Source organism: Urtica dioica, chromosome 5, assembly GCF_054948205.1.
Source record: "Urtica dioica subsp. dioica isolate 48M chromosome 5, U.dioica_male_clone48M_v1_H2, whole genome shotgun sequence".
NCBI lineage: Eukaryota > Viridiplantae > Streptophyta > Magnoliopsida > Rosales > Urticaceae > Urtica > Urtica dioica.
In genome coordinates, this window is record NC_142760.1 from 1,074,469 (window position 1) to 1,094,845 (window position 20,377).

At 38.6% G+C, this 20,377-nt stretch overlaps 2 protein-coding genes and 1 pseudogene across 3 annotated transcripts; 2 read left to right on the forward strand and 1 right to left on the reverse strand.

The window, feature by feature from the left end:
• The first annotated feature begins 143 nt into the window (after positions 1–143).
• LOC149394697 (uncharacterized) lies at positions 144–2,948 on the forward strand. The gene has a single exon (XM_089615781.1). It carries the CDS (start codon positions 311–313, stop codon positions 2,909–2,911), a length of 2,601 nt encoding a protein of 866 aa, XP_089471907.1. The 5' UTR covers positions 144–310; the 3' UTR covers positions 2,912–2,948.
• A 10-nt stretch (positions 2,949–2,958) lies between these two features.
• On the forward strand, positions 2,959–7,208 carry RABA4C (RAB GTPase homolog A4C). 2 transcript variants are annotated; one of them, XM_089615782.1, is made up of 4 exons: positions 2,959–3,167; positions 4,188–4,397; positions 5,434–5,925; positions 6,915–7,208. In XM_089615782.1, exons 1-3 carry the CDS (start codon positions 3,142–3,144, stop codon positions 5,897–5,899), a joined length of 702 nt encoding a protein of 233 aa, XP_089471908.1. In that variant the 5' UTR covers positions 2,959–3,141; the 3' UTR covers positions 5,900–5,925; positions 6,915–7,208. The 2 variants fall into 2 exon arrangements, with proteins under 2 accessions (XP_089471908.1, XP_089471909.1); XM_089615783.1 differs by having other exon boundaries at positions 2,960–3,167; positions 4,109–4,397.
• A 587-nt stretch (positions 7,209–7,795) lies between these two features.
• Positions 7,796–10,313, reverse strand: LOC149394699 (uncharacterized; annotated as a pseudogene).
• Between the last annotated feature and the right edge of the window lie 10,064 nt (positions 10,314–20,377).

The window sequence follows — 20,377 nt, forward strand, 5'->3', positions numbered from 1 at the left end:
CTTTTGAGGAATAGGATTTTTTTTTTTTTTTAATATTAAATCTGTTTATCATATTAGCAAAAACTAATTTAAAATCAATTTATTAAACCCATATATATTTTTGAAAGCACAACGTCAACAATATCAAAGAGTGTCAATAAATAAACAAATATTACTTGTGCCGTTTCGTAGCTTAGCCAACATATTTTCTCAAAATAACAACATTTACCCATTAATTGTAGAATTTCATTTTTTATTTTCAAAATTTCCCATATAAATATTCAATCCCATTTCTCTCATCTGAGAGAGCATCGTCGTCGTGAAATCGGAGATGCTAGGAAGAAGAATAAGAATCCCAGAAAGGCATTCCCTTCTCGGCCTCGGAAAACCCATCTCACATTCCCACACTCAATCTCAACACTCCTCCTCCGACGACGACGACGGCGATCCGACGGAGCACCTCTTCTGCGTCCTCGCCTACAACCCCAGATGGCGCCAAAGCCACTCCCTCAACGCCCTCGTCCCTTTCCTCTCTCCCCGCCACGTGTCCTCTCTCCTCTCCCGAGACGGCCTCGACCCCCGGACCGCCCTCAACTTCTTCGACCACCTCGCCTCTCGCCGGAATCGGAGTCACGACGCTCCGTCGCACGCCTCTCTCCTCGACGCCCTCGTCCCCGCCGGACTCTTCGTCGCCGCCGAGAGAGTCTTTCTCTCCATGATCGCCGCTTCCGACTCCGCCGGAGACGCCCGGTCGGTCGTCGGAGTCCTGAGGAGGCACTCCGAGCTCAATCTCAGGCTCGCCGTGAGTTCCCACAACTCTCTGTTGTCTCTGCTGTCTAGGTTTTCGATGTCGACGGAGATGAAGCTCGTCTTCAAGGGCATAGTTTCGCCGGATTTGAATACCTTCAAAGCGATGATCGGAAAAGTCTCCGATGCGAAGCTGTACCTGAGCAGGCTCTTTCAGGCGGGTTTAGTCCCCGACGAGGCCACGTACGCTTCGCTGATATCGGGTTACTGCGAGAGCGGGGATTTCGAAACCGCACGCCAGGTGTTCGATCAAATGCTTCGGCGTCGGCTTCAGAGCAGCGAGGCTTACGAGAGCCTCGTGGCTGGGCTCTGTGTCTCGGGACGGGTTGAAGAGGCTCTCGGGACCTTCTCGAGGATGGAAATGTATGGTTGCTCTCCGACGGGGAAGACTTGCAACGCACTCATCGGAGCTCTCTGTGAATCCGGCCGGAGATCGGAAGCTCTGGCTCTGTTTCGAGAGATTTCCGAGCCGGACGAGGAAACTTACGCGATCCTCGTCGAGTCTATGTGCTCGGGCTCGGATTTCGACGGGGCTCGGAGTCTCGCGGACGAGGCGGTCAAGCTAGGGTTGGGATTGAGAGCATCGACTATCAACGCCCTCGTCGAGGGGTATTGTAGAACCGGCTCGGTCGAGACAGCTCGTGAAGTCGTGAAATCGATGATGGCTCGACCGGATTTGAACACGTTCGAGGCGTTGATCCGCGGGTTTTGCCGAGAAAGACGGGCCGGAGAGGCCACGGATTTGCTCGGCGAGATGGTCGAAAAGAACCTCTCTCCGAGCGCGCTCGCTTACAGCGCTTTGATCCGCGGGCATTGCGAGGAGGGTAATTTGGTCATTGCTCGCGAGCTGCTCGGCTCGATGAAGGAGAACGGTCTGAGCCCCGACGAGTCTGTTTACGGTGCTCTCGCAGTCGCTTCGGCGAAGAGCGGAGATTTGGAATCCGCGGCCGAGATTTTCGGGTCTCTTTTCGAGCCGAGCGAAGCCGTTTTCGACGCTCTCGTTAACGGGTATTGCTCGGCCGGGAAAACCCGAGAAGCGCTCGCTCTGTTCGACGAAATGCTCGGCCGCGGATTCTCTCCGAGCGTCTCTTCCTATGCCGCGCTGGCGAAGAGCTCGAAGGGGATTTTGGAGAGCATGTTCGATAAGTATGTGAAGCCCTGCGTCGATTCGTACGGATCGCTCGTCGGAGAGTCTCTCCGGCGAGGCGATTTCGACGGAGCCGTCGAGATTATCGACCGGGCGATCTCAGCGGGTTTGAGACCCGACTCAAGCCTCTACGACTCGCTCGTCGGAGCTCTCTGCGGCGCCGGAGAGCTCGATAGAGCCGAGTCTATGGTCGAGAAGATGAAAAAGGAAGGAACTTTACCGACCCCGAAAACCTATTTTTTATTGCTCGACGGTCACGCGAATTTCGGCTCGATCGATCGAGCTTTCGGTGCCCTCGAGAGCATGATCGGCGCCGATCTCGACCCTCCTCAACAAGCCTACCTCGTTCTAATCAACCACCTCGCGAATCATCGTCGCTCGGACGATCTCTCGTTCAAGACCATGGAATTCGAAGACGCTCTAAAGCTCTTTGAAGAGCTCGAAAATCGCAACATTAAACCGCCCCGAGCGAGCCTCTACGAGAGCCTCGTGACCGGGCTATGCGAAACGAAACGTTTAAAAGTTGCTCTGCGACTCTACGAGCACATGATCGGAGAAGGGATTTCCCCGAGCGGAAATACCTATAACGCCCTTTACGGGAGCTTCTGCGAGTCGGGGTTTTTCGAAGAAGCCATCGAGTTGGTCGATATCATGATCGAGAAAGGTCACGTTCCGTCGCTCGACCACTCGGCTCTGCTCTTGTGCGGGCTCTGCGAGGAAGAAGAGAGCCGAGAGAGAGTCGTGTCCGTTTTTCGAGATCTCTTGGCCTGCGAAAAATACGAGTCCTTCGACGAAATGGCTTGGAAGGTTCTGATAAACGGATTGCTCGAACGAGGCCACGTAGATTTGTGCTTCGAGCTCTTTTGCGAGATGGACAAAAAGACGAACGGTCTCGAGCTCGATCCCGAGACTTATTCCGTGCTGTTGAGAGGGATCAACAAGGAATACTGGAATTTTCTGTTTGACTTGATCTCATGAAAAAAGAAAGATGCTTTTGGGGATAAAAGGTTTTTTTTTTTTTTTTTTGCTGTTGTATGTGTTTATTATCAGTTAGAAATTTTTTCTGTGATGATGATATATCGTTTTATTGATTATGATGTTCTTGCATTGTATTTTTTTTTTTTTTTTTACCACAGATCAAGTAAGTGGTGTATTCAGAAATATCAAGGTGTTGGAAGCTGAATTTTTTTTCTTCTCTGCTTTCTCAAATGAAGGTATTTCAGGCCATCAAATGGTATGTTGGACAGCTAAATAGCTCTTCTTTTTACTTTTATTTTTCTTCGTTAAAGATTGCTTATTGGGACATTTCAAATGTAAAAATATATTTGTTTTTCATGAATGTCAAAACGTATCTCCACTCCATTTTTAACTTGAAAGAGAATATTTTGTATATAGCTTAAACCCTCGGCTTTATTTTATGGCTAATTATAAAATTTGTAAACTTTAGACCAAAATATAAATATACAAAATGAAATCAACATTTTAGACTCTGCATCAACCCCTTAAAGTTTAGAGTGAATTTTTAAGGTTTGAGTGAAATTAAAATTAAATTCTAAAATCTGTTTTGGAATTCGGCCCTCTTATTAGTCTTAAATAATAAAGATATAAAAAATTAGCTACTAGTAATTTTCGATGACTACTAGTTAAACTAATTCTAAGATGTACTACTTAAACTAATTTTGGATGATGGCGCTATTAATATTTTTTTTTTTCTAACCAAATTAAATTTTAGATAAATTTATTCAATGAATAAAACCGCAAAATGAAATAGTGCATTACGTTGTTTGATAAAAATCATTGCTCGGAATGAAATTACTAATGATCAGATTACTTTAAAATAGTATAATCAATTATCCGAATTACATTTTTTCTGATAAGATGATATTTTAAAATATAAACAAATTTTAATACACTTTATAAATCATTCTTTAATTGTACTAATATGTTAAGAACGCCAAATTGGGCTTGAACATCTTCAAATTGCAATTATTGATAAAGAGCAGGGACTCAGATCATAAATTAATACAAATTGAATCTAAAGGGTTCATTTGCAATTTCAAGTATAAATCAGGGACTATAACAATATATCAAAATTAGAAGAGTCAATCGTCTTTCGTTGAAGCCAAGCAGAGAGTCAAAGAAGAGCTTTCTAAAATTCTCATAATTGATTACCAGAGAAAGAGAAACCCCATCGGAAAAACCTCCGATTTCACTTTTCGCTTGGATTGAAATTCAAGATGTCGAATTTGCACAGCGGATTCAACCAGAAGATCGACTATGTCTTCAAGGTCGTTCTCATCGGCGACTCGGCCGTCGGAAAATCCCAGCTCCTCGCTCGCTTCGCTCGGAATGAGTTCAGTTTGGATTCGAAAGCCACAATCGGCGTCGAGTTTCAGACGAGGACGCTCGTGATCGATCAAAAGACCGTCAAGGCTCAGATTTGGGACACTGCTGGTCAAGAAAGGTCTTCATTTTGATCCTTTAATCTTTCTTTCTTTTTCGTTTTATTTTGAAATTCGACTGAGTATATTAGATTTCGGTTTGACTTTTTCATTGCCGTGATTAAAATCCAGTTTGATCGTCGTTTGGTTTTCTCTCGTTGTTATTCTTGATGACTCAAAACTTATCTTTTTTACTCATTTGGCTTTGAATTTTTTAATTTTGAATTCTTCGGAGTTTCCCTCTGAATTTAGTCGTCAAGTTTCGCTGTTTATCATAACAATTTTGATCCTAGCATCATTTAAATTGAATATGAATACAGTTCAAGAATGACAAATGTTTTAAATAAATATAATGTAAAAGAGTCTTGAAATTCATTTCTCTACGTAGCAGAGTCTTTCTATATTTGGTATGTTTCTCCAAATATGTCTATGCTATTGAAAGTGTTAGATTTTCAGTTATGAATTCGTGCAGGAAAAATATTAATCCCTACTTTTATTTGTAAAAATAACTCACCAGCGACTTTTGGTCAGAAGAAAGTTTTAAATTTGAAACCTGTCAAGACAAAGAAGAATTCAACTCTTAATGGATCTTATCGGAATTTCGGTTCCAAATGGCTCGGAATGTTCTGATCAGAATAGTAACAGAACACTCCGTTCCGATTAACAAAAATGAAAACCTAAACTACACTCTAATATGGGAAGAAAAAAAAATCCTTGAGGAGTACCGGAACGGAATTCTGATACCGTTATTGGGCCAAAGTTTACTCTTTTATTTCCAAAGGCCCAAATTTCTTTGCATTTACTGGAAAAGCCATTGTCATCATATGATGATATCTGAAGCCTTTTTTTTTTTTTTTTGTTTCCAAAGGCCCAAGTTTTACTATTTTCTTTTCCGTTACTCTTCCTTTTTAAGCAATTCTTTGCATTAACTGAAAAATTCATTCTCTTTGCATTTCTGTTCAGTTCCAAAGGCCCAAGTTTTACTCTCTTTTTTTTTTTTTTTAACATACTGAAAAAAGCCATTCTCATCGCGACGATGTTATGTTTGTTTTGTTTCAGATACAGAGCGGTGACGAGCGCTTACTACAGAGGCGCGGTGGGAGCGATGGTCGTTTACGACGTGACGAAGCGGCCGAGCTTCGACCACGTGGCTCGGTGGCTCGAGGAGCTGCGATCCCACGCGGACAAGAACATCGTGATCATGCTCGTCGGAAACAAGTCCGACCTCGAATCGCTCAGAGCGGTCCCGATCGAGGACGCGAGGGAATTCGCCGAGAGGGAATCCCTTTTCTTCACCGAGACCTCGGCGCTCGAGTCCACCAACGTGGGTCCCGCGTTCGCGAACGTCCTCACGGAGATCTACCGAGTCGTCACGAAGAAGGCGCTCATCGCCAACGAGGAGCAAGAAGCCGCCGGAAGCTCTTCGCTCCTTAAAGGGACCAAGATCGTTCTCCCCGGACAAGAACAAGGACCGACCGAGAATCAGTCAAAGCCCGTTGGGTCAACTTGCTGCAGATTTTCGTAGATTAAATCATCATCTACGACTGCAAGGTGATTTTTCGATTTTTTTTTTTTTATTCTATTTTGGTTTTTTATTTAATTTTATGAAGTCGAGGGAAATTTTAGGGAAACGCCAACGAAATTTTTATAGGAATTAAAAACGTTAGACCAATTTCTCCGGTTTTCGTCGGTGATTCTGTAAAATTTCGCTGTTTGGAGTTCGAAATGACGGTCGAGGGAAGTTTTGTTCAGGATTCGAAATGCTCATGATCCGCCGATAGTCTATTTTTAAATAAATTAAAAACCTTAGATCAATCTCTCTGGTTTTCATCGGTGATTCTTTAAAATCTCGCTGTTTAGGGTTCCAAATCACAATTGATGGAAAGTTTGTTAAAGATTTAAAATGCTCATGATCTGCTGATAGTTTATTTTTAAATAAATTAAGAGTTCAGATTATTTCTTTTCATCGGCCGTAAAATTTCGTTACTTGAAAAGAAAAACATAATAGAAAAAGGTGGAATTTTGGATTTTGTTTAGGTTTCAAAATGCTCATGATCCACCGATAGTCTATTTTTTTGTTTTTTTTGTTTTTTGTTTTTTTTTGCTGAAGTGCCAACATATTTTTGAATGAATTAAAAACGTTAAGATTAATTTCTCCGGTTTTCATCGGAATTACAATCCCGTTGGAATATTCCAATCAGCTGCTGAAATTAATGTAAAAAACGAAACCATCAGCCAATCATCTGTGAATGTAATTTAGAACGATGATTAATATATTTCATTTCAATTTTTCCTTTTTTTCTCGGAAATGCCATTAAAAAAAATTGGCGACTTTTCGGAGTGTTTTGGATTTTCGCCGTAATTACATTAAAAAATCATCAAAATTTATCAAGAGCGGAAATGAACAACTTACTTGTGGCTGTAGGGTTTTGAATACTTGATTCCCTTACATCCTTTTGATTGAATGAATAAATAACTGTCTCCCAAATTAATAGTATGTGTTATAATTTTTAAGTGTAATTTTGTTTCCATTTTTACAGGAAATTATCATGTAGAGCCTATGAGCGAGCACAGCTGTTGGAGGTTTATATACTTTGTACACCAGTTTACACTTTACATATAACACAAACGAGTTTTTGGCTTTTTTTTGTCCTTCCTCATTAGTCAAAGCTGATTCTATTTTTGTGTTAAAAATAATACTCTGTGAAGTAATGTACTAAATGCACAGTGCACGTATTCAAGGACATCACTTAATTCTTCTCTTTGAGAGAGACATTTGATGTATGTTATTTTTGTACTCTTACTGTATGGCCTTTAAATTTTTTCCATCGTAATCAAGGTTTAAAATGCCATATTTTTTTTTATATCTTTTTGAGGCTCTCGGATTATAAGAAATTTTCATGCTGCTGATGAAAATCAAACAAAAAAACTCAACATGATCAGCAGTAAGGCAGTGATTTAAAGGAAGGGAGGGAATAGATTATTTTACTACAATTGTAATAATATACAATTAAATATGATAAGTTTAAATACAATAATCAATATGGCTCTTTAAATCAAATAAAATTTGAGTTAAATAAAATTGAATATGACTCTTTAAAATTTAATAAAATTCAATATGACTTTTTTAAGTTAAGGAAATTTTTACATAAAAAAAATTGCATAGATTTAGTAACATTTGAGTAGTATTAAAAGATAAAAGATTTGATGTTAATGCTAAAGGATTAACGGATATTTTTTCTACCGGGTACGGGTATCGGTATAGGTGCACCTGTTCAGACACGTATCTGTTGTCATTCCTAGCTACGATGATCTAATGTATTTCAAATACTTGAAAACTGTCCAGGCCAAGGTTTAAATAGGCGGAGGCGGGAATTTAGGCGAAATCCATTTCTAGGCTGAGGCGGTAAGCCTTTAGGCGGTACGAGGCGTAAGCCTCAAAAATAATATAGAAAATATATAATATATATAAAATTCATAGTAATTTTCAAGTTTTCATAAGTTTTAAAACAAAAACTAAAAAAAGGAGTTTTAGACTCAAATATAAATTAAACTCGACGACACTAATCAAACAAATCATAGTCTAGCTCTTCGTTTTCTGAAAAATCGTCATCATCTTCCATGTCCTCGTCATCATCTAGGTGATCAAACAACATTGTCTCCTTGCCTATACAAAATCAATTTGATTCACATTAGAACTTACATATGAGCAACGATTAAATCAATAATGTTCGTTAGCTATGTGATCATAGTTACCTCTCTTTTTCCTTTGTCCTTCGTTTTCACTAGGCCTCTTTCTTTTAGAACCAGAAGTAGTGGCTTCTCCACTCTCGCGTTCAGCCCGTTCCTCATTTTCAGCTTCCCCCATTAACCATTCATCATCGGAATCCAAGGCATCAACGTCCACCAATGGATCAAATTCCTCACCATTGCTGCTTTGTCGAGAAGTTAACTTCAAGTGGCGATCCTTTAACTTCTTATTAAACATGATGAAAGCAAGCTTGTTCATCCTAGTAGTGGATAGCCGGTTCCTCTTTTTAGTGTGAATTTGGTTGAAGATGCTCCAATTCCGCTCACATACGCGGAACAAGTGAGACTAAGAACTTTGATCGCGAAAGCTTGAAGTTCGGGAGCATCATCACCAAATTGAGCCCACCAACGATCTACATTTATGTAAAATTAAATAATATAAGCAATACATAATTAGACAATACAAAAAATTTAAAAAACATACCGGGTGAACGTGTTTCGTAGGAAGCTTGTGCTGCCCTCATACCAAACATTTCTTGCTTGAGGTGGAAAGCTTCAAGTTGATCATTTGCTTTCATATAAGCATCATCGGGAATCATCCTATTCATGCACTTAAACAAACCAACCTTAACTTCTTTGTCAACATGGAAGTTAGGCCCGTAATGAAGCTGTTGGTTCAAGTAGTAAGCCGCCGCATGTAGCTCATGATGTAGTTGACGCTCCCATTTTGTATCGATGATATCCCATATTTCTTTGTAGATAGCCTCTTGTCCATTAAATTCCTTCGATATCTCCTCATTTGCCTTGTCCATTCCATCGTAAATGAATCCCATTGCCGGAGCTCTTTCTCCATCAACCATCCTCAACACCTTAACTAGAGGCCCGGTGGTCTTTAGAGCATAGTTTACGCCACGCCAAAAAGCGTCATCTCTAGCAACGACTTTCTTCATTTTTTTCCCCTCGGGTTTATTTGCCCATGTACTAGAAGCCCATTCCTCAGAAGCAAACATTGCCTCTAAAGGTTGTCTCAACTCTTTAAACCTTTGCAACGTCAGAAAGGTAGTTGCAAATCTTGTGACGGCTGGCCGAATGATCTCTTTTTCAGTGAATTTCCTCATCAAGCTTAACACCCAACTGTGGTTGTAGATGAACTTGGCTACGTTCTTTGCATTAATTAAAGCATTTCGATGTTGCGGTAGGTCTCTAATCTTCTCAAGCATCAAATCAATGCAATGAGCTGCGCATGGCGTCCAATAAAGTTGCTTCCTTTTCTCCATCAACAGTCTCCCTGCGGCTTTATAAGCACTAGCATTGTCGGTTACGATCTGAACCACGATCTCTTCGCCGACTTCTTCAACAACCTCGTCAAGCATCTTGAACAAAAAGTTTGCATCTTTGACGTGTGCCGATGCATCTACGGACTTCAAAAACACTGTACCGTGCCGATTGTTAACAAGGAAGTTGATGATACCTCTTTGTTTTATGTCGGACCAGCCGTCTGACATTATTGTTACACCGGTTTGTGCCCACGTACTCTTCACTTCCTCCACTATCTTCATTGTTGTATTCACTTCCTCATCCAAACACCATGTCATTATCTCGTACATCGAAGGCATCTTTAATCCTCAACCGAAATTCCCAACGGAACGCATCATGCCAATAAACGATGGACTCCTTACCACGTTGAACGAAATCCCATTTTCGTAAATGAATCGCGCAATGTCGAGGCAGACTTTATTGCGATACTCTTTTATTGTACTAGAAGGGACATCTTTAGCATGATTCTCATCGTTGTCGTCAGTCCTCGTAAATATGTCCATTGGTCCTCGTACACCTCGATTGGTCCCGGCAGAAGTACCAGTACCAGCCTCTTGAGTAGAGCCAAAGTATGAACCGTTCGCAATCTGCTCCTCTCGGTTTCTTGCAGCGTTCTCCTTCGAGACTTTGTTACCGTTGAGATTATCGGCACATCTCTTCTTCACGTCATCGGGAACCTTCTCGCAAGCTTTTATATTAGCACGCGTTCCCGCGAGATGGTCTTTCACCCGTGTAAGGCTTCCCTTAATAACCTTGTCGCAGAAAATACACACGCGATACGTGTAATTTTTCTTTTCCCCGATCTGTTCATCAAAGACCAGTTTCTCCGTAACATAGTCGTTAGAAAAGTCTTTTGGCTTTCGACCTTTCATTCCTATAAAAAAAACATTGTGACGCAGAGATTAGATTATAAACCGAACCAAGAGTGAGTTAGAAAACTTACCGAGTCAGTGAGGGAGGGACGAGAGTAGCGTGAGGGATGGACGAGAGCAGCGGAGGGACGAGGGATGATATCAACGTGAGGGACAGAGAGGGTTGCGTAAGAGACGGTTCACATACCGAGTGGTGTGGTTTAATTACTTATAGTTAATTGTCATTAAAAAAAACCTAAAAAGGCCCGAATTACAAGTCCGGCTGATTATTTTTGCCCAGATTTTTAAAAAAAACCTCCCATTTCAAAGGCGGTAAAGGGCGATTATAAGGCGATTTAACCGCCTAAGACGCTCGCCTTATTCGACCGAGGCACATAATGCCAGAAAGACTCCCAGGCGTAAGCCTTAGAGCGGTATGCTCACTATAAGGCGAAAGGCGCGCCTTTAGGCGCTCCTCCAAACCGTCTTTTTAAACATTGGTCCGGGCTTCTGAGGTATTAAATTCATTTATTATCATTGAAAACACTCTTAGTACAATTTCTCAAAACAATATACTCCATTGCATGGTAAAAAAAGGTGTTCTTCATAAATATTCAAATGAATTTAATATATTAAAAAATAGTTAAAGTTTTTCAAAATTTAGTGAAATAGTCAAGTATCAATAATTTTTTTTTGAAGCCGATAACTTGGTCATGTGCATGAGTCTATGGAAAATGAGTGTAAAAAAATGAATATGATTGTTACAAGAAATATATTACTTTCAAAAAATTTAATCTTTTCGTCAAAATTTTTTTGAAACTAGATTATTATATATTTTGACTATTTCACACAAATTTTAACAATTTTGCGAATCTATAACTTAATCGACAATTTAGCTAAATTACCATAAATTTTTTTACAAATGTGCATTTATTTATTTATTATTGTTGTCTTCTCAAGTTTGCCCAGAAATTACTTAATATTTGGAAATTCGGTTTCCAGGTCTGCGCTTTATCGAATTAGGTATTTAGAGCATCACATCCGACTCTGGCAAAAAAAAAAAAAATTAGGGTATGTTCCGTTTAAATTCTTTTTCGAATTGTCGAATCATTGCTTGGTTTTACTCTCTTTGATCTTTCCTTTTGTTCTTCTTATAAGGAACACGAATTGCACAGTATACTCAGCGAATTAGGGCATGTGCTTAACTCGTGATAATTATCTGTTTGTGTTTCAGATCGGCAATGGAAAACAAGAAAATTGAATTTATCGAACTCCCTAATGACCCGGATGTTGATAGGCATTCAATTGTGAAAAGCTACTATGATCCAATGTTGATCAAATACATGGAAACTCTCCGGGCTTCTGAGGTATTAAATTTTCTTTTGTTTTTTTTTATAAGATTCATTACTGATACTGAAATCGTTGCTCATTAACTCTAGAATTTCGTTGCTGAATGGATTGATCCATTGTGTATGACCGTTGGCGAATTCGATTAGTTTTCTTTGTAAACCGTAATGTAACGGGACTTCGACCAAATGGATGACCATTGGCTTGCCCTTGAACTCAAACCCATTCACAAGATTCTGCACCCAAATGATACAAATCTCATTTTTTTTTCAAGTATATGAACAACTGTGTATGTAGAACTAAGTTAGTAAAATTGTCAAATATTATCTTCAGTTCTCTTCTCTACGTGCAAAATACTACCCTAACATTTCTAATTTATGCAAAATAATAATACCTTTTCAGTTTTTTAATTGTGCAAAACTATACTCCCACTTTTCAAATTTATCCAATAATTTTACTACATAACAATAGTATCATTTCCATTTCAAGTTCCTAACTACTTGAATTGAATCTTTAATTGCTCTAAAAAGGTACACGGCACTTCAGAAAATTTATCTTAGTAGGGTATGATTTTGCAGAAATTTGTAAAGTCCGGGTATAATTTTGATGGATGACAAAAGTAAGGGTATTAGTTTGCAGCGATTTACCAAAGGATACAACAGATAAAATGACTTTTCCAATGAAATGTATTACCTTTCGGATTAAAACAAGCACTAGGTATTTTCCAAAGGTTCATGGATGAAACCTTTAAATCTTACGCTCAATTTTGTTGTGTGTACATAGACGACGTTTTAATCTATTCTGGTACATTAGATCAACAGTACAAAGATGTAAAATTCGTTTTACATTTATGTGAGAAGGATGGAATTATCCTCAGTAAGAAAAAAAATCAGTTTTAATTAAACAGGAGATTGATTACCTAGGATTAACTATCAAACAGGGAAATTACACTTTACAACCTCACATTCTTACTAAGATATCTGAATTTCCGAGTAAGATTAGTGACAAAAAACAATTACAGAGATTTTTAGGAATTCTTACTTATGCGGAAGGGTACATTAAGAATCTTTCAGAAATAAGAAAACATTTACAAACCATGTTGAAAGAAGACCACAAATGGGATTGGAAAGAATCCGATACCAAATAAAATAGAAGATTTGCCAAGACTAGGACTAAATTAAGGGTGATTTCCAATTTCCTATTTTTTTCAAAAATTTACCAAATTAAGAGTGCTCTATGATTCCCTAAATGTGCTAATACTATTATACCATTTTTTATAAAATCTATATATTAAGTTTTATTTTTTTCATTTAAGGTCTCCCTCTCTCGTCCATTCCCTGTTTTTTTTTTTTTCATTTCACTTTGTGTTCGGCCGTTCCCTCTTACTCTCTCTCCCACAGTTTTTTTTTTTTTTTTTTCATTTCAAGTCTCTCTCTCCGTTCCCTCTTTCTCTCTCACGTCCACCCTAACCGTCCCACCTTCCCTCTTATTTCCCTCCAACAACCTAAACCGCCCCCCACGCCCCTCCAACAATAGTAACCGCCCCACGCCCCGATGCCCCTCCAACATTAGTAACCGTCCCACGCCCCTCCTAAACCGCTACCCATAACACAACCGTGCTAAGGGCGATACCCAAAAATCCCTTTGCCTAAACCGCTACCCAGAACCCATACCCAAAAATCCCTTTTTCATCGCAACCCATTTTTCCAAATGTCTTCGTCGGGGAAGACCGATACCAAGAACCCAAATTCATCACTCCGTCGTTCAAGTCGATCGTCCCCCAACAAGACACCACCTTTACCAAAGAAGGGTGGGAATGTGTCAGCGAAATTGTCACTGTCAAAGAAGCGGAAATCTGCTCCATCGTCGAAGAAATCACTTGCCAAACGGCTGAAGCAAAGTGAGAAAATCGATGAAGATGCAGTTGAAATGGTAAGCAAAGTGCCAAACGGCTGCATCTTCATCGATTTTCTCACTTTGCTTCAGCCGTTTGACAAGTGATTTCTTCGACGATGGAGCAGATTTCCGCTTCTTTGACAATGACAATTTCGCTGACACATTCCCACCCTTCTTTGGTAAAGGTGGTGTCTTGTTGGGGGGCGATCGACTTGAACGACGGAGTGATGAATTTGGGTTCTTGGTATCGGTCTTCCCCGACGAAGACATTTGGAAAAATGGGTTGTGATGAAAAAAGGGATTTTTGGGTATGGGTTCTGGGTAGCGGTTTAGGCAAAGGGATTTTTGGGTATCGCCCTTAGCACGGTTGTGTTCTGGGTAGCGGTTTAGGAGGGGCGTGGGACGGTTACTAATGTTGGAGGGGCATCGGGGCGTGGGGCGGTTACTATTGTTGGAGGGGCGTGGGGGGCGGTTTAGGTTGTTGGAGGGAAAGAAGAGGGAAGGTGGGACGGTTAGGGTGGACGTAAGAGGGAACGGCCGAACACAAAGTGAAATGAAAAAAAAACAGGGAATGGACGAGAGAGGGAGAAGGAGACCTTAAATGAAAAAAAATAAAACTAAATACATGGATTTTATAAAAAAGGGTATAATAGTATTAGCACATTTAGGGAATCATAGAGCACTCCTAGTTTGGTAAATTTTTTAAAAAAAATAGGAAATTGAAAATCACCCTTAATTTAGTCCTAGTCTTAGCAAATGATGATCATTGAAACAGACGCTTCGGACCAGTATTGGGCCGGATGCCTAAAGGCTTATACAGGAGAAAAAAACTTTCGAAGAGTTAAAAAAACTCTAAAGGTAAAATACACAAGGAAGAACAATTGTGTAAATACACGAGTGGATCCTTTTCGGGAGCTACTCTAAACTACCATTCAAACGAAAAAGAATTATTAGCTATTCTCAAAACTGTTAAGAAATTTGAGATACACATAATTCAGAAACTTTTCTTAATTAGGACAGATACTAATAATTTAGGGTTTCTGACTTATTTTAAGAAAATGAAATTTGACGAGATCTGCAAGATCGAGATCAAGATGGATACGATGGCAACTCGAATTAGTCGAGTATCAATACGAAATTAACCATACTGCATATACAGACAATTCTTTACCAGATTGTCTAACACGGGAATGGAGACCAAGGGACTAGGTTTATGATAACCAACAATGTCCAAATATATATGGGTATTAGTAAACCCACTTATACATATAAAAAGAGATCATATAGGATCCATCGAGAAAACGATATAAAACAAGACAAGGATAAGTCTATAAAAACCCTCGATACAAATGAAAATCGGTCGAGAATCTTCTCACGTTACGATGAGAAAGAGTTTAACACAAGTACATTTTACAAACGCAGAAAACGAACGATGAACATGGACGAACTCAGACTCAAGTTGGAGCACGCCAAGGTGGAATACGAAGAGTTCATGATCGACGCAAACAACAAACGAAGAGCGATGATCCAGAAGATCAACCGCCAAGAAAGAAAAGTGGGGATCACCCCTACAATCTTTAGAATGTTTGAACTACCCCAGGAGGGAGTAGAGTCAAGCACAGCCTCAAACATAACCCAAACCAAAACCGAACAGAAAAAACCAGTAGACCAAAAAGAGCCTACTCAGACACCCGTCATTCCAATGACACTACTTACTCCAAATGATTTCCGATAACAGATTAATCAAGTTAGGCAGATCATTAGCCTTTCTAATATCATAGAGGAGGAAACGGATTACAAGCAAGCCCTAGAAAAACCAAAACTCAGAGAAGGGAAACCCCTTAGACCTAGGTTGAACCTCAGGCCAGAAAACAGAAACACATCAGTCCTTAATCTTCACAGGATGAACCTAGAACAGAAAAAAGAACCCAAGATCCAAATAGCGAAACCTACAATCCATAGTTTCTTTGAAGATACCAATAGCATTAGGAAACTCACAAATGGAGAATCAGCCATCGTCCAAACGACCGACGTAGCAGACATCTCAAGATTAAAGACCCCACCGGAGTCGACCCAACCATAGTCAGACGATTCTTTGACCTCGATTTAATCACGATGGTCCAAGTCTCAGAGAACGCAAATGAGATACAACTCTCACCGTAAGGCATAATCAGAAACGTCCAAAAGTTCTTAAGAGTTACACGAAGAAATGAATGCATACTGGACATCATGTCCACAATAGCAGACAACAAATGGATCTTAGTGTTGATTTAATTATTGTTTATGATTTTAAAAATTCAATGTTTGTGTTTAATGTACATCTTTTTTTTTTTTTGAAAACCGGGTCTACAGAGATGATTCCTGGGTGTACATCCGATTGGTATAGTAAAGGCGAACTGACAGAAGTAAAGTTACAAGTAGGGGGTAATTCTTATATATATATATATAATTTAGAAATTAAAATGGTCTATTTGAGATTGAGTGTAATCTAATTAATTGTGTTTTTTAGTGGTAGTAGCTAATTGTGTGGCATTCGCGATTATCGATATAATCGAGAACACATACCGACTTCAGTTCGGAAAAGAAGTTCGCTTATCGATGCAGCAATTAATTAATTTCAGTCCAACTAACACTACAGAGACTCTTGATTACGTCCTCGAGAATGGTCTAGTCTTCAAAATGGATTACCAATATGTTTCCGGGATTTCGGTTCCCAATGTGCCGATACCTAAGGTGAAGATTAAGCATTGTTTTTGCAGAGGCAGCATCAACTCCATAAGCTCGAATCTCCTCTATAATCGGGTAATAATCTCCGATTATTTGCTCGCACGTGATACGCTCGTAACCTTCTACTACTCACTCCGCTCCGTACGTATTATTTACTACGTAGAAATCATTGCCGTCATCATTTCCAAAACCTACCTTCAGTATCGCATGTCATTCTGGTAGTAGATGATTGTTGTTCTCCTAGATGTCTCACCCGCGCTCGCTCCTTAAGTCATCTAAATCACCATATACACGAGCGACGACAGTCATCGGCCTCTGCTAAAGATTGTTATATATCTTACTCTTCAAATCGGCATGACACACTTTCATGTTTGATACGTTTTCGTCTGATATAAAGCTTTCAATGACTTGCAATATAAGACGAGAACACTCGACCTATTAACAAAGTTAACACGCTAAGTGTCCCCGACTTATATTGCAAGTAATTAAAAGCATCAGACGAAAACGTACCAAACATGAAAGTGTATCATGCCGAGTAGAAGAGTAAGATATATAACAATCTTCGACAGAGACCGATGACTGCCGTCGCTCGTGTATATGATGATTTAGATTACTTAAGGAGCGAGCGCGGATGGGACATCTACGAGAACAACAGTCATCTACTACCAGAATGTCACGCGATACTGATTGTGGGTTTTGGAAATTATGACGACATAGATTTTTACGTAGTAAAGAATACGTATGGAGGGGAGTGAGGAGTAGAAGGTTACGAACGTATCACGTGCGAGCAAATAATCGAAGCTTATTACCCGATTATAGAGGAGGTTCGAGCATATGGAGTTGATGCCGCCTCTGCAAAAACAATGTTTAATCTTCACTTTAGGTAACGGCGCATTGGGAACCGAAATCCCGGAAACATAAGAGTAATCCATTTCGGAGACTAAACCATTCTCAAGGACGTAATCAAGAGTCTGTGTACTGTTAGTTTGACTGAAATTAATTAATAACTACACCGATAAACAAACTTTTTTTCCGAAATGAAGCCGATATGTGTTCTCGATTATATCGATAATCGCGAACGCCACACAAGTAGCTAATACCATTAAAAAACACAATTAATTAGATTATACTCAATCTCAAATAGACCATTTTAATTTCTAAATTATATATATATATATATATATATATATATATATATATATAAGAATTACCCCCTACTTGTAACTTTACTTCTGTCAGTTCGCCTTTACTATACCAATCGGATGTACACCCAGGAATCATCTCCGTAGACCTGGTTTTCAAAAAAAAAAAAAAAAAAGATGTACATTAAACACAAACACTGAATTTTTAAAATCATAAACAATAATTAAATCAACACTAAGATCCAACATATTCTTCATCACAGCATGGCACAAAAGGATTAGAAGCCCCAACTCAAAAAATAAATAAAACTCGAAATTTGACTAGAACCGAACAAAACGAAGTTCGAAGGTTTTGCCCTAAATGGATAAGAGAATCCTCTACTTCCGCTCTTCCTTCTCAGCCTCAGTGGCGTTGACCTCGCTCCTTCGTCGGAGAAGAGCCACAAGCCCTTGACATTGTACGGTGCCTCGCTCCTCACCAAAAGCGTACCTGTGAGCCAATTAAGTCCATACTCTCCAGAAACCGGGCTTGTTCATCGTCACAAAGGTCACCATGTTCTCTTCGCCTCCAGATCATACATGTACCATAACAAAGCCCCTTCCAGACCTAGTCTTCACTGCCTTAAAGACTTGAGTTCTTCCAAGAAAAAACCCCTTCCAGACCAATGTAACCTCTTTTTCAGGGTCTGAGCATGAACAATGGGGCGAAGAGGCCCAGGATCTTCACTACCTTTCTTTTGGCGAGCGACTCTTCTACCACTTCTTGAACCAGGTTTTTAAAGCTTAAAAGAATGTGATTCGTCCACACAAAGAGAGAGAGAGAGAGAGAGAGAGAGAGAGAGCAGGTTACTCCTATAAAAACCAGGTTTTTTTTAAAGCTTAAAAAAAACACTAACTACTTGTATCTTTCTTTATAATTATGTGAAACTCCAATGAATCTCCTGGTTAGGAAGGTGGAGTCCTCACCGGTGAGTTAGTTACTCCTATAAAAAATGACAATAATTAATTAATCACCCAATAAAACTTACATAACAAGACGCTGATCGGCAAAACAGAGTCGGACCAATCGATCCACGTCACAGTGACTGAGCTAGCTACCTTTTTTTCAAATTGCTGGGGTTCAAGGGTATGTTATAACCCCTTTTTTTTAGCAACACTAAAATTCAAAACACTTAAAGACCTTCAAAAGTAGATGAATCAATAAAAATGCTTAGAATTATATGGGCGGAATTAGATATTTAAAAAAATTGTAGAGTAAAATTGATTGAAATTGAGCATGAATGTAGATCACATAACCAATTTAATGTAAAAGAAATTAAAGGAATTTGATTTAGAGATGGTGTTTTATACCATCACACTTGCAAAATATATGACTAGGCTGTGGTCCAATATAAGACCCGAAAAAGAAGTAAAAAAAAAAAAAAAAAAAATTGATGTTTGCAATGATAAAGACTAAGAAGTTTGAAGGGCCTTATTTTCAACTACCATAAAATCAAAAATATTATACAAACTTAGTAAGAAAAGTTTGAAGCTTCAGATTTCATAAAAAAAAAAAAAAATCAATACTTTTTCTTAAACCTAATTAAATGTCAATTATATAACTTTTTATTACAAACCACTACCTTGGTGGCTGATCCGACACCGAGACTCACTTGTAATCTGACCAACAACTTGGGTAGTGCCTCCCAGCCCATAATGCCCGTTGATTTAGTCGGCTCTAAATAAACAGAAAACCATAGAAACAATAAAATTAAGACATTATTAGCCAAAATCTTCAAAACATATTTATAGTTTTTTTGTTCAAATCTCTTGTTTCATAAGCATAGTTATTGGCATTGTTTTTACAAAGAATAGGATTAAGAAAATATGAGCGAAAAAAAAATAAAAAAGGAAAAGAATACATATCTGGTCAAACTCCGTTTCCAGAGAACTCTCCGCTGGCGACCTCGTTTCTCAAACAATCTTCTTCGTCACCATATCAAAAGAAAGAGTAATGAAATCAGACTCTTTTGGCAAAAAAAAAAAAATATATATTCAATTTGACATGCAGATCCAGAAACTATTAAGATCTCATAAGCTTATATATATAAAAAATAAAAATAAAAAACAAAAAAAAAACGCAAGCAATGAAATCAAAATTTTTAGGGGGATCGGTTTCACATGCGGATCGAAAACAGAAATAAGAACTCAGAAGTTCATACCAAAAAAATAAAAAAATAAAATAATCAAAATATGTTTAGCAAATAAGATGATATTAGAAAGACAAATTGCAAAGAAAAAGAACGATATTAACATAAGAAGGGTGATTACGAGGGGCCGATTATGACATGATCAAGCCATTTATGAGAAACATAGAGAGATTAAAACATAAACGGAGAAAGGATCGGCTGTGACGGATGACCTAAAAAGAAGATGATAAGATATATATAGATCTGGAAAAGAGTGAAGTCTCTCCTAAAAGAGTGAACTCTAACCGACCTCTAAAACGTTTTTCTTTTTCCTCACCAACTTTGCAGTTTTGCAGTGTTGTACAGAGTACAGACACGCCAAATTTGATGGGCTACTATTTACACGGCATTTTTTTTTTTTTTTACTCTTTTATTAATTTATGTTTTTTTTATATATATACAGACTTATAAAACACCAAAATACTGCAAAAATACATTAAAACAAAATAACAATACATAAAAAAAATTTATTTTCTATTTTTTAATTTTTGTAGTTGTATTGAAAAATTATTTTGCAGTTGTTTTCAAAAAGCTGTTTGGTACAGTTTTCATTTTTGTTTTTGAGAAAGTGAAAAAACTGAAAAAAGTGTTTGGTATAGTTTTCATTTTTGTTTTCAATTTTTTCAACTCAAAAACTAAAAAATTGTTTTTGAGAGGAATACCAAACACACCCTTTGTACATAGATTACAAAGTTTAAAACAATAACATAATTTTAAAAGATATAGTAAACACTTAAAATACAAT

Coding starts and splice junctions, on each gene's coding strand:
- LOC149394697 (XM_089615781.1), top strand. CDS start 311: ATGCTAGGAAGAAGAATAAGAATCCCAGAAAGGCATTCCCTTCTCGGC.
- RABA4C (XM_089615782.1), top strand. CDS start 3,142: ATGAAGGTATTTCAGGCCATCAAATG. Junction 3,168..4,187: donor GTATTTCAGGCCATCAAATG/GTATGTTGGACA, acceptor GAATTTGCACAG/CGGATTCAACCAGAAGATCG. Junction 4,398..5,433: donor GACACTGCTGGTCAAGAAAG/GTCTTCATTTTG, acceptor GTTTTGTTTCAG/ATACAGAGCGGTGACGAGCG.